Source organism: Crinia signifera, chromosome 9 (assembly GCF_055691185.1).
Source record: "Crinia signifera chromosome 9, ASM5569118v1, whole genome shotgun sequence".
Taxonomy (NCBI): Eukaryota; Metazoa; Chordata; class Amphibia; order Anura; family Myobatrachidae; genus Crinia; species Crinia signifera.
In genome coordinates this window covers 48,869,477-48,882,155 of record NC_139225.1, presented here as the reverse complement: position 1 = coordinate 48,882,155, position 12,679 = coordinate 48,869,477, and the positions used below count along the sequence as shown (strand labels likewise).

At 42.6% G+C, this 12,679-nt stretch overlaps 1 protein-coding gene across 1 annotated transcript in view; it reads left to right on the top strand.

The window, feature by feature from the left end:
• Positions 1 to 810: 810 nt before the first annotated feature.
• The window catches only part of NOX1 (NADPH oxidase 1), a 48,783-nt gene continuing 36,914 nt past the window's right edge, over positions 811 to 12,679 (top strand). Inside the window, exons 1-6 of the mRNA XM_083160711.1 lie at positions 811 to 884; positions 4,714 to 4,822; positions 6,737 to 6,832; positions 7,766 to 7,876; positions 9,502 to 9,586; positions 11,359 to 11,501. Of these exons, the coding sequence (XP_083016837.1) occupies positions 811 to 884; positions 4,714 to 4,822; positions 6,737 to 6,832; positions 7,766 to 7,876; positions 9,502 to 9,586; positions 11,359 to 11,501 (618 nt within the window). The remainder of the gene's footprint in view (positions 885 to 4,713; positions 4,823 to 6,736; positions 6,833 to 7,765; positions 7,877 to 9,501; positions 9,587 to 11,358; positions 11,502 to 12,679) is intronic.

Genomic DNA, 12,679 nt, shown 5'->3' with positions numbered 1-12,679 from the left:
TCTGAGTGTTGCCAGGCTGTGTTTAAGTTGTTTAAAGTGTCTCATGACCGGCTGTTCTTGGGTGGTTCCTTGTAGGGCATGTCTGATTGAAGTGCGGTGCATTGCCATCCGCTCCTTGAAGGCACAAGTGGTCTTGCCCACATAAAGTAGGCCACAGGGGCACGGGATCACAATCACTACATACTTGGTGCTGTAGGTAAGTACTTCTTTGATGGGGATATGGGCACCTGTGTGTGGATGTGCAAATGAGTCTTCTGACTCCATATAATTGCAAGTGGTGCACCCCACACATTTATAGTATCCCGTTCTGCGAGTGATAAAGGTGCTCGGTTTAGGTGGTTTGAGATTAGTAATGTCATTTTTCACCAGTAAATCCCTCAACTTACTTGTTCTGGAGTAACTTCGCATCACAGTAGTTCCTCTGGCAAACAGGAGATTCTGGTTGGTTGCCACCATCTGCCACAGGTTGTTAGTAACCTTTCCGTTGTGTGCAGACCGTGAGTGTTACTGTTGAACAAAACACATTTTGTTGGTTGTGCCATTAGGTTTGGCTTTATGTTGCAAAAGATCTTCTCTTGGTATGTCTAGGGCTTTATCTTTTGCCACTTTAAGCTCACTTGGGTGATAACCGTGCTGTACAAACCGGTCAATCATTCTGTCAATCTCCATTTTTACAGACGCCAGGGAATCTGATATGCGGCATGCTCTCAAGAATTGGGAGTAGGGCAGACCTTTAAATGAGGCAGTGGGGTGCTGACTTGAATTGTGTAGATAGGTGTTTCTGTCTGTGGGCTTGGTATATATGCCATTATGAATCTCTCCATTGACAAGCTTCACTTGTATGTCGAGGAAGTGTACACTTTCTTTGAAGGGCAAGCAGTTATGTATGTATATATATATATATATATATATATATATATATATATATATATATATTTATATATATGAACATATGTCCAATGCACTCACAGTTACTATTAATCCTTTGGGTGTTTCTCATAGAATCAGGGCACTCACCAAAACAGCAGTAGATCAATGCTTTTTATTCCATTACAATAGTTGGTAGTAAGCTGACGTTTCGGACCTGTCCAGGCCCTTATTCATGGCAGTCCAACTCCCACATAAAAAAGCAACTGTTGCATTTTTTATGCGGGAGTTGGTCTGCCATGAATAAGGGCCTGGACAGGTCCGAAACGTCGGCTTACTACCAACTATTGTGATGGAATAAAAAGCATTGATCTACTGATGTTCTGGTGAGTGCCCTGATACTATGAGAAACTGTGTATATATATATGTATATATATATATATATATATATATATATAGGGCTGTATTTTCATATGGGCTTAATGGGCACTTGCCCAGGGTCCCCATGTGTATAAGGGCCCTATACTGATAGCTGAGGATCCCCTTTTTCCAGGGATACCAGAATTTTGAAAATCGGCCCTGGGGAACTGGAGATATCCAACTTCAAATCAGCAGTCCACATCTGACCTGTTAATTGCAAATCCCAGTCATATTTCTCAGGTTCTCTCTGACTTGACACTAGCTGCTTGTCTCTATCTTGCCCAGAACCAGAGATATCAGCCTTCCAGCAGCCAGTCCCTGCTCCAGTTTCAAACGTCTGGTGTACAGTTTTATATTTTTGTCAATGGATTGCTCTGGCTCCTGATCTCTGATCCCCAAGTCCCCAGCACCACCTGAAAGTTGGGACTCTAGGTTTTTATACTATTAAAGGCTAAGAAATCTATTTCCAGATAATGGCGATATCTGCCCTTCCACAAGAAAATGACGAATATTAAGCCCACTCCATTATCCAAACCTCCACTGCGTATAAAACACCACCTACCTCCCTGGAAGTCATTTACAAGGGCCCCTTCATTCAGCTCAGTGCCTCCTTCCACACGTTAGTGTTCACCCTCCCACCACCTGTGCAGTAAACAAGTAATTAGCAGAAGTTACTGCTCCAGGTCCTACATGTTGAGTGGAAGATAGAGCACCCCCTGCCACCCGTGGGACATCAAAGCTGCTGCTGATAGCACCCCCCACCCCTAGGAGGGGAGAACGGGTAAGGGCCCCAGTGCATTGCTTTGCCCAGGGGCCAACACTGCTGTTAAGATGGCCCTGTATATATATATATATATATATATATATATATATATATATATATATATATGGAAAACCAAGGGTGCTGATTAAAAGTAAAAGTTTCCACACCAGCTGCAAGGGCTAGACAGGGTCCACACTGTAGCTTGTAGCACTAAGTCCAATATGGACTGCAGCCTCCTCAATATACTCCCGGGACTCTTGAAGGGAACAAGGTATCTATCGGAAGAAAGAACAAGAGGGGCGCTCCATAGTGCATAAAAGATTTTTATAATCAGTATAGAAAGCCAGGCATAACTCCAACCACCACGCTGGGGCACCATCGGAGACCTCGAACCCCCGCTGGAATCACCAAAGCTCAGGCAGCGTGTCAGGAGACCGGACGGGAACAGCAGTTGGGGAGAGAGCCGGGCAGCAGTACAGAGCGGACATCACAGGCCCCGTCCTAACACGTTTCATTGTAAAACTTCATCAGAGGGCGATATATATACGATATCAACGGTTGCTAAAATGTTTTTTAGAGCACTAAAAAGGAGAGGGAAGGACAGAAGAGACAAGCAGAGTAAGAGGTGAATATAAAAAAAATACAAAAAAATGAAAAATATGAAAAAGTAAATAAATATATAAAAGTATATATAATGAAATAAAATAAAATGTGCTTTTAAAAATAAATAAATGGAAGGCAAAAACCTAAAAATTATGTGTATATAATGTTTAGGCTGATCTGACCCTGTTCTTAAATTACCGGTAATTACCGGTCCCTACAATTGAAGCTGGCGGATTTGCTGTTGATGGTTTGGGTGTTTGGGGAACTGAGGCAGCATGCTGGTATGAAGTGGAGACAGTGGGTGTTCATGGCTAGTGACCACGGACGGTGTTCACTCTCACCTTCCCGATGCGTGCAGCGGGTCCCCAGTTGCAGTTGTTAATTGTCGACTTGCAAGATTATTGATGGCTAGGGGGCTTTCAGAGGGACTCCGGGTTTCTTCTTTCCTGGATCTACGCATTTCATGCGTTGATAGCACTTTTTCAAGATCTAAAACTTTAGATTGTTGAGTAGTAGTTCATTTTTGATTTTGAACATGTAGGCATTTGCGAATAATGGGGATACACATGATTCCCTCGCACAACCCCTGCATTGTAGGTACCAGTGTCCGTCAAACAAGAAATAGGGTTTTTTACGTTAAGCTCAAGAAGTAGTATGAAGAGGACCACTGGGGGCCATGTGTAGTCCTCACTTTTGTCCCGAAGTTCATGTATCGCCTTGTGAGAAACGACATCCATCTTGCACAAGATGCCATCTCAGGACAGACGTGGCAGCTGTTGCAGTTTGTTAATAGGTAGTGGTGTCCTTTAGATACATATCTTGTGTTTGGACAAGAAGTTGTAGGTAATAGTCCAGAAATTGAGATACTTTGTAATAGACAGAGTCCCTAGCAGCAATGATCAGTCATCCAGGGGGCTTGCTTGCGTTTTTGTGGAGTTTCGGCAGAGTGTACAGCAGGGCCGTAACTAGGGGGGGCTAGGGGGTCACGAGAACAGGGCGCTGGAGGGTGGGGGCGCTAGTGTGAGGTCCCGGCAGCGTGGTCCAGGGGATGGGCAGCGGGGGTCCAGGGACTGGTGGGTTAACGCTGGCTCCTGCCGGGGTCCCGGGGACCGGCAGCGGGGGTCCAGGGACTGGTGGGTTAACTCCGGCTCCTTCTAGTGCTGCCAGGTGGTGGACGGGAAGCAGGTTTTGAAAAGACTTGCCGGATGCTGATTGGCTGAATTTAGCCAATCAGCGTCCGGCAAGTCTTTTCAAAGTCATCAGCGCTTCCCGCCGCCAGGTAGATAGCGCTAGGAGATGGAGTGAGTGAAGGCTGCTGCTACACCGGTCCCTGAACCCCTGGATGCTGCCTACCCCTGCTGGCTGCACACAGGTATGTGGGCAGTGGGGGTCCAGGGACTGGTGTAGCGGCAGCTTTCACATACACAGCTGCTCGCTATTTGCCTGGTGGCTTTCACATACACAGCCGCTCGCTATTTGCCTGGTGGCTTTCACATACACAGCCGCTCGCTATTTGCCTGGTGGCTTTCACATACACAGCCGCTCGCTATTTGCCTGGTGGCTTTCACATACACAGCCGCTCGCTATTTGCCTGGCGGCGGGAAGTGCTGATGATTTTGAAAAGACTTGCCGGACGCTGATTGGCTGAATTCAGCCAATCAGCGTCCGGCAAGTCTTTTCAAAATCTGCTTCCCGCCCACTGCCCGGCAGCGCTAGGAGCCGGAGTTAACCTTCTCCAGTCCCCGGACCCCGCTGCCTGTCCCCAAGGCAGTAATTTGGTGGGGGGATTTTTTTGGGGGGGGCGACCAAATGACTGCCGCCCCGGGCACCGAAACACCTAGTTTCGGCCCTGTGTACAGGACTGGTGCCACTGGAAAGGATTGTGTGAGATGTTCTGTCAGTTCAACTGCCAGATTGCCCGACTGTGTGACCTATGCTATTCAATTCAGCTGTAAAACCAGGACTGTCTAGAGGTATAAATACACCTCCAGACCTACAGGAAAATACACTCCTGAAGAAGACTATTCGAAACGCGTTGAGTGTATTCGTGTACATCCCAGGAAGAAGAGGCTGACCAACGGTCGTAGAGGCGTGCAGTGGTGGACCTCATCTCCTAGTTCCGTACTGGTATATGGACCCCTGACTGTGAGCCCCAATATCCATCTGACTGTGAGCAGTTTTGCCTGTGGGATTGTTACACATGCTGTTTTTAAGTCTACTCTTTGTAAGTGCAGACTGTTATTAAAATTTTCCCTTTCATTCCACCTTCTCACATATACTGTGAGATTGGGTGGCTATCATTACAGGTCTTAAAAGTCTGCTGAATTGAGACCTGCAGTCAAAGGAATCTTTTGGAAACAAATGGTGATATGTATCTATTGTCCTGAGGTTATACATTGAGCGCTGTGTGTGAGACACCTCTTGTTGTTCTTGCTATATGTTTCTTTAAGTATGCTTTGGATGTCATACTTTTTGGTGTAATCACACTTGCTGCACTGTGTTTTAATTGCGCACTTTTTGTTGGTACTCTCTTTGTTTCTGTATACCTATGCTGTGATGTCATCCAATTCCTCTTTGTACTGTAGTGTGGGGACTTTGGGTAGTTTGGTGTATACTTCTGGTCACTCAGTGGACGTTGTATCTCTGTCTTATAGTCAGTAAGATTCTGTACGACAATGCTACCGCCTTTGTCTGCAGCTCTGATTACAATGTCCATATATGATCTCAGATCCTTCAGTGCTGCTTGTTCCAATCTGGTCAGGTTGTTCCATTTAGTAGTGACCTTGGGGCCTTTCTTTGTCATTTGATATTCCAGGGTGCGTGTGAAGCATCTGATGGAGGGATTGCTCAATTGCGGATCGAATTTAGATTTGTTTTTAATGACAGGAGGTATCTGGATGACTGATGCCGGTGATGAGGGTTGGTTTTGGAAATATATGTATATACTGTATGTTTCCTCATCCTTTGCCAGGGAATCTATTTTTATAGAACAATTAACTACATAACAGAAAACAATATAAAAGACTCACCCAGCAAAGAAAGGAATTATGAACGAAATTTCAGTGGCATACGATGGAAACATAAGAAATACACCCTATTTTAATTGTCTTTTATTAATACTGTACAAACGTGAGAATACTGTAACACCCATGAACTAAATACAATAGTTTGTTTATATGTTTATTAGAATATAGAGATTGACACGCATAAGCAAATTATGATAATGTTTAGCTTTGGAGGTTTCCCGGGGGGGCTCTTGGGAACGTGGATCAGATGTTATTTATGTTTTATTTATTTATTTTTATAGGGTAAAATCCACTTGGACCTAGGAATTGGAGTGTATAGAAATTCTCTTAGATGGGACCTATTATTACAGCACATTAGAGCCTCTGTACACATAAAGTGCCTAATTCAGATGCGATCGGAAGGGGCCGAATTTGGCCCCATTCTGATGGTGAGGGTCTGCGCATGTGCGTTTATGCGCATGCGCGTTTATCTGCATGTGGAAACACCAGGAGCAAAAGGCTTTGGCGAGTTCCAGAGGGGGCGGGCAGGGACGGACACCGGGCTGCAGCAGGGGAACACCCGGGCGTTACCGTGGGAACGCAGGTGGGCTGAAGACTGCTCGGGCGGGTGGCTGACATCACATGACATCCCAGTATTCGGCCATCTCCGGCTGAAATAATAAGTCAGTCTTTACTCAGCATGTGTTCTCACATCATCTCGCATGTTACCGAGAGAATGCGGGCAGTGCTGGCAAGGGAGGGGGGGGGGGGGTGGTGCATGTTTCATTCGTCGGGGCAGCAGGCAGTGCTTACCCACTTGCTAGTCATTGAATATACGCTTCCTAGTGAGTGGGTGTGAATAAAGCCCATGGTCCATTTTGCAGGGAGAGAGAAGTCATCCATCAACAATCTGTAAATGCTCATACCACAAAATTAAAGGTGTTGTCTTGTAAGTTACAAGACAACAAAAGAATATGGCATTTTATGTTATTCCCTTGTATTCCCTTGTATATTATATTTACATATTTCCCATAATACATATGTTTACTCTTATCCCTTTCTTGTTTATTTGTTGCAGGTTGCCTGGTTGGGGCTGAACATATTTTTATTTATTTATTACTTCATGATATATGAAAAAGGACAGTCATATTCATATACACGGGTTTTACTAGGTGTAAGTATCAATATAACACTAGAAACATAATACTAGAAAAAATAAATACTTGTTTCCTACAGATCTTTGAAATGCAAAAGAAGAGCTCTACCTGTAGTAGGAGTAGAAGTAAACAATGTACCTTATCTTCCTCTGGTCCAATGGTAATAGTTTACTGTACAGTATGTTAAATATGGTTTCATCAAGGCAACACCATCATCTTCACATGTTCTAAGCCAGATATCACATAATGCACTGTAACAAGGTATTCCTAGGTGGAGAGGTGTAACTATATATGGGAATCACCATCTCCATGTTATCTGAAAATGCAGGGAAAGGTAAAGGCAGGAAAACAATGGTCCCACCACTCTGCTCATTAGCAAAATAACTTCAAGACTACATGAAGCTGCTAAACAGCTGGTCAATTTAATTGCAATTATCAACATTATTTATAATACAAGCATATTCCATAGCACTGCCACTTTCCAATTTGGAACAAGCACAGTAATAAAACAAGAGTGTATATAAGAAACAGATGAAGCACTAAGAGGGTCCTGCTCTTAAGCTTACAGTATGGAAGACAATATGGGCAGGATATATTAGACATGAAGACACAGTACAAACACAGTTTTCATAGTTTTCCAGCAACTCCCATGAGTACTAAGCCAAGCAATGCCAGCAATGCCTTCTTTCCTCATTGTGCTCTGAGAGGGATCCTATCAGATCCCTCCCAGCATACTCTGCATGCAAAGATGGACTCCCAGATCATAAACCCAGAATTCCAGGGACTGTCGCTCAGCACAAAGGGCAGACCTTATAATGAGCTTCCCTTTGTTATACTAACTGTCTGCATTCCAAAAAATCCCACGGGGTTCTTAAAGTGTCAGACTAACATAGTAATAAACTTGAGATATATTAAAACTAATATACTTTGTTGTCTATTTTTATTTGCAGTCATGCCTTGCATGGGCCCGTGGATCTGCTGCTTGTCTGAATTTTAATTGTTTGCTCATCCTTTTGCCTGTATGCCGAAATCTCCTGTCCTTTTTGCGTGGGGCCTGCACTGTAAGTGACCAATAACATGGCTGTGTTGGAAAAGTATATTTTATTATTCAAAAGCCATTTGTATGTACATTTTACAGTTGATTAGACATGCTTTTAGCAACAAGCTCTAGATAAACTTTAGGCCTAGAGTCACTACTAAACACTTTGCGCAAGTATACCAAGATTTTCCATCAAGGTGCACTGGTTTATAGGGCAAGATGGCTGCATATGTACAGGAATATCAATTTGCATAGGCAAAAGGGTGACATAATGTGGCTACTCGAGATGTGTACTGGACCAATTTTGATGGATTTAGATTTGGCTCAGATTCGTCATCCAGTTTTGGATTTGGATTTACATTTTTGTCAAAAATAAATTATTATTTACTGCAATAACATCCAGTAATTTCCAGTCAGTCGTGACCACCTCACATCTCATAATATTGTTTTCAAATTTTCTACAATATAGGCCAAAGACTGAAACGAGCTGGCGTTTGATACTAACGAGCTGGTGTTTGATACAGCAGCACAAATACACAGCACATTACATATTATGCAGCACAGTATTATCCACTAGTGACAGTACATAACAGAGTAGTACCTTTATACATGTTACACCACACTAGAGCCGCTTATACACATTACAAAGAAGAACTCCTTATGCACAGTATACCATGGTAGATCTCCTCCTCATTCCTCATCTGTGATCATCATTCCTCCTTCCCTTCTGGGTACTGCACCAGCAAACACACACAGTATTACACTGCACTGTACCTCCACATACTTGTGCCTTTGTCTCACAGGTGATTTACTCACCAAATTTATACCCAGCTTTATTACCTTGAACTGTAACCCTTTGGGGACTTAAATATCTCAGCTATAACTGCAAGCTGTAAGCCATTGAAATATATCTCAACCCGACTTTTAGGGAATTTCCAAACTTTGAAACTTCTGAAATGTAATTCTGATATCTCCATTGTCCCCCTGCTGCTGACATACAACCAGGGCTTAAGGCCACCTTACACTTATCCAACTTTTCTGAGGGACAAGTTAGACCTGATTGACTCAAGATTTATCCTGTGCAGGAGAACAATATCTTAGTTAGACCCTGTGCGCATTGGATCCTACAGCATCCGGCACATAAGATTTTGACAGACAGGCACATAAGATTTTGTCAGAGAGATTGGCCCAATCCATCTGAATTGGGTCAAATCTGTCAAAATCTCATGTGCCGGATCTCGTGTAAGGGGCCCTTTAAATTTCTTCTCCAGAGGTGGGGGAACTCATTTCTCTATGCCACCTAATTACCCCCCTCGCCTCCCCCATTAGGCAGAGATAGGGCAAGTGGTAGGGTTTTTTGGCATCCCCTGCAAACTAGAATACTTTTCTATGAGAAATACTGTGCAGGGCCGATGTGGAGGTTACAATTTTCCAGCTCACCATTTCCACCCCATTCTACCTCACTTTAACCCCTACATACAATTGAAACATCGTATTTTGTTTAGGCAATTCACTGTTTGTCTGCTTTTGACTATACAAGTTATTTTGCTTTGGTAGTGTATCACTCTTCACACCAACCTTTTTTAGGATGAAGGGTGGCACTGAAAACGTGTTTAATTTCTCCTGAAGTATATTTTTATTTTCCAGTGCTGTCGACGATCTATGAGGAAACAGCTCGACAACAATCTTGCCTTCCACAAACTTCTGGGGTATACTATTGCCCTAATGACAGGTAATACCATGTGCACTAACTCACATTGACATCTAACTGGAGCTATTATGGGGAGCACGGATGGTGTATTGGTCAGCATTACTGCCTCACAGCACTGATGTGATGGGTTTGATTCCCACCATGGCCTATTCTCCCCGTGCTTGTTTGGATTTCCTCCAGGTACTCTGGTTTCCCCCCACAATCCAAAAACATACTGGTTAATTGGCTCCCAACTAAATTAACCCTAAAATGTCTGTGTATGCGTGTACATATGGTAGTGACTATAGATTGTAAGCTCCACTGGGGATATGAATTCTAAAATGTAAATCACTGCGGAATACAGTATGTGTACGCTATATAAATAACTGTTAATAAATACAAATTGTGTTCCAACTTTTAAAAAACAACAACGAAGATGTTAAAATGGGGAAGCATGCTTTATTTGAATCACAATAAACAATACATAGGCATTATACTGTTGAATATATTTATTCAGTATTCTCTATGTTCAGACAACACCATTATTCTGCTATTTATTAACTCTTAAATGAAATTCCTAAAAAGTGCAGGAATGTTGGGGCAGATGTAATAAGCCTGGCAACACTTGGAAAAGAGATAAGAAAATAGAAAAGGCTGTATCAAAGAGCGCTGTTTAAAAGTGCCCATGTGCGTTATGGGCTGGATCACATGTGTTTTGCATGCAATGCGATCCGCAGGCAGTACAAAAAGTATGTGCAGCACATACTTTTTGTACTGTGCTATGCGATGCCCACATCAGCGAGTTTGAATTGGCAACAAATGAACACTGTTAAAATACATAATATTCCTGAAATATAGGAATAATGGGACACACCCCATTGTGTGACTAAATGTTGGAAACTGAGTTCAGCTGGTAATGCAATATAAGCTCCTATTGTTTTTGGAGGAGCAGGGAATATGGATTTACCAGAATTGAGAAAGGTTTTGGCATATTACCCAGCTTGAGGTGAGAAAATTACCCTGTTGGGTGGCTTAGGTCTGTCTGCATTTGTCCATGTGGTTTAGCAATTCTTGCTCGCAGAGCTGTTCCACGGGGATGGTGAACTGCAGAACCTAGAATGGTAGCTCAACGCGTTTCAGTGTACAAAGTAAGCACCTTCCTCAGGAGCAGAATAAGAAGTGAATGTCCAGGAGCTGTAATTTATACCCTCCACAAATTGGCTCATGAAAATCAGGTGATTTTCATGATCCAATTTGAAGAAGGTTTAAATTACAGCCTGGCCGTCACTCTGCGCATGTATTGAGAAACTCCCGGGTTTCAGAATAGGCTGCTCCCAGAAAAGAACCCCCCCCCCCTCCTGTTTGCCTGTACATATATTAATTATAACTTTTCTACCACATAAACTCCTTTAACTTTTATTGTATTTATAGTAGATTTAGGTCTTAGTAAACTAGTTATATTGTCGCACTTACATTAAATGACATAACATTACATTCTGGGCAGCTTGGATGGTGTAATGGCTAGTGTTAATATCTTACAACACTGATGTCTTGAGTTAATTTGTTTGTATATTCTTTCTGTACTTAGATGGGTTTCCTGCTTGTGCACTCCAAAAATATGCTGGCAGGTTAATTGGCTCCTAACATAAAATGGACCTTGTGTTTGACTACATGTGTTAGCCGCTGTCACTGTGGCAGGGACTGATGTGAATGTCCAAATATTCCCTGTAAAGCACTGTGGAATATGTGTGTGCTACATAAATTACTTACTCATGTATGCTTTTATGTAAACTAAAATATTATGCTTCTTTCAGCTGTTCACATCATTGCACACTTGTTTAACGTTGAAAAGTATTATGATGGTGCACAGTCTACAATAACCACCATTGAAGGAATATTATCGAGCATTGGTAGCAAGGACAGTGACTGGGTAAACCCAATCAGATCAAAGACTGAGGTATTATATTTTAATGTTGTATGCAATTGTTGTACTAGACTAATACTCTTCTAGAAAGTAATATCTGTTTTACATTTTTATTTTATGAATCAACAAATTCAAAGACAAAGGTCTTCTGAGTTTATTTGTTGGTTTGAAAAGTCATTTATTTTCATTGATCTTGACAGAAGCAATATTACCGTTGTAAAACTGGTCTCGAAAACCAACAAAAATAAAGCATACCATTACCAGAGACATAAAAGGAAGAAAGAATCAAAGCTTCCAAATCTAACCAACCTATCTAATCCCCTTTTAATTTAACTACAGTAATTTTGCCAACTGAAATTCCCCTTTCTACTTTTTTTCCATTTTTTTAATCTCCAATCAAGGATTTAATCGCCCACATATTCTCAGCTTTTTCTTTCCCAGTTACCCTTGTGGCCATACACTACTGCAAGAGTCACAGCAGGGTTTGGCCAACCAATCTCTCTTAAGCCACTCTAAACCTTTCCAGGTATCAAGATCGCATGGGATACATGTGCTCCTTCTGCATGTGATGTATTGGGGCCAGGTCGGAGGTTGGACGTACAAACAGGTCCAACCTCAGACTCCGATCCAATGTGCACAACAAGGCTATGCCTCGTACCGAGCTGACAAATTATGTGAAATCCGACCAAATCATGTATTTGACATCTGCACTGATTTTTACAGGATGCACTGTCGCAGTCCCATGCATCAAGCATCCTGTAAAATCGTGTGTGCAGCTGTCAGCGGCACATCGCAGGTGCTTTTAAATTTCATGTGAAATTGTACATCAAGTGCCAAGTCACATGTTCACTCTCCCGGGGAGATGCTGGGGGAGCTCAAGGGAAATTGGGTCCAACTTATCAGCTCCATGTAAGGTCAGCCATACCACTAAAGCTGAGTACACAATAGACTGCAATGCAAAAGATATGTCTTCAATGATTCCATTGAACTCCATTACAAAGGATCCAGGGCTACATCATGTAGGATAGGTATGTAGAGAAATGCAGTGGACTGCAAACAAAAAGAATAAATGCCCATTTCAAAATTGCAAATGCATTGATAATCACTGTACATCAGCAGATCCATTCATGGATCCCGTAACACATACCTCCCAACATTACCCTCTCCAGGAGGGACACAATGCTCTTCTCCTGCACTTCCCTGGTAATGTA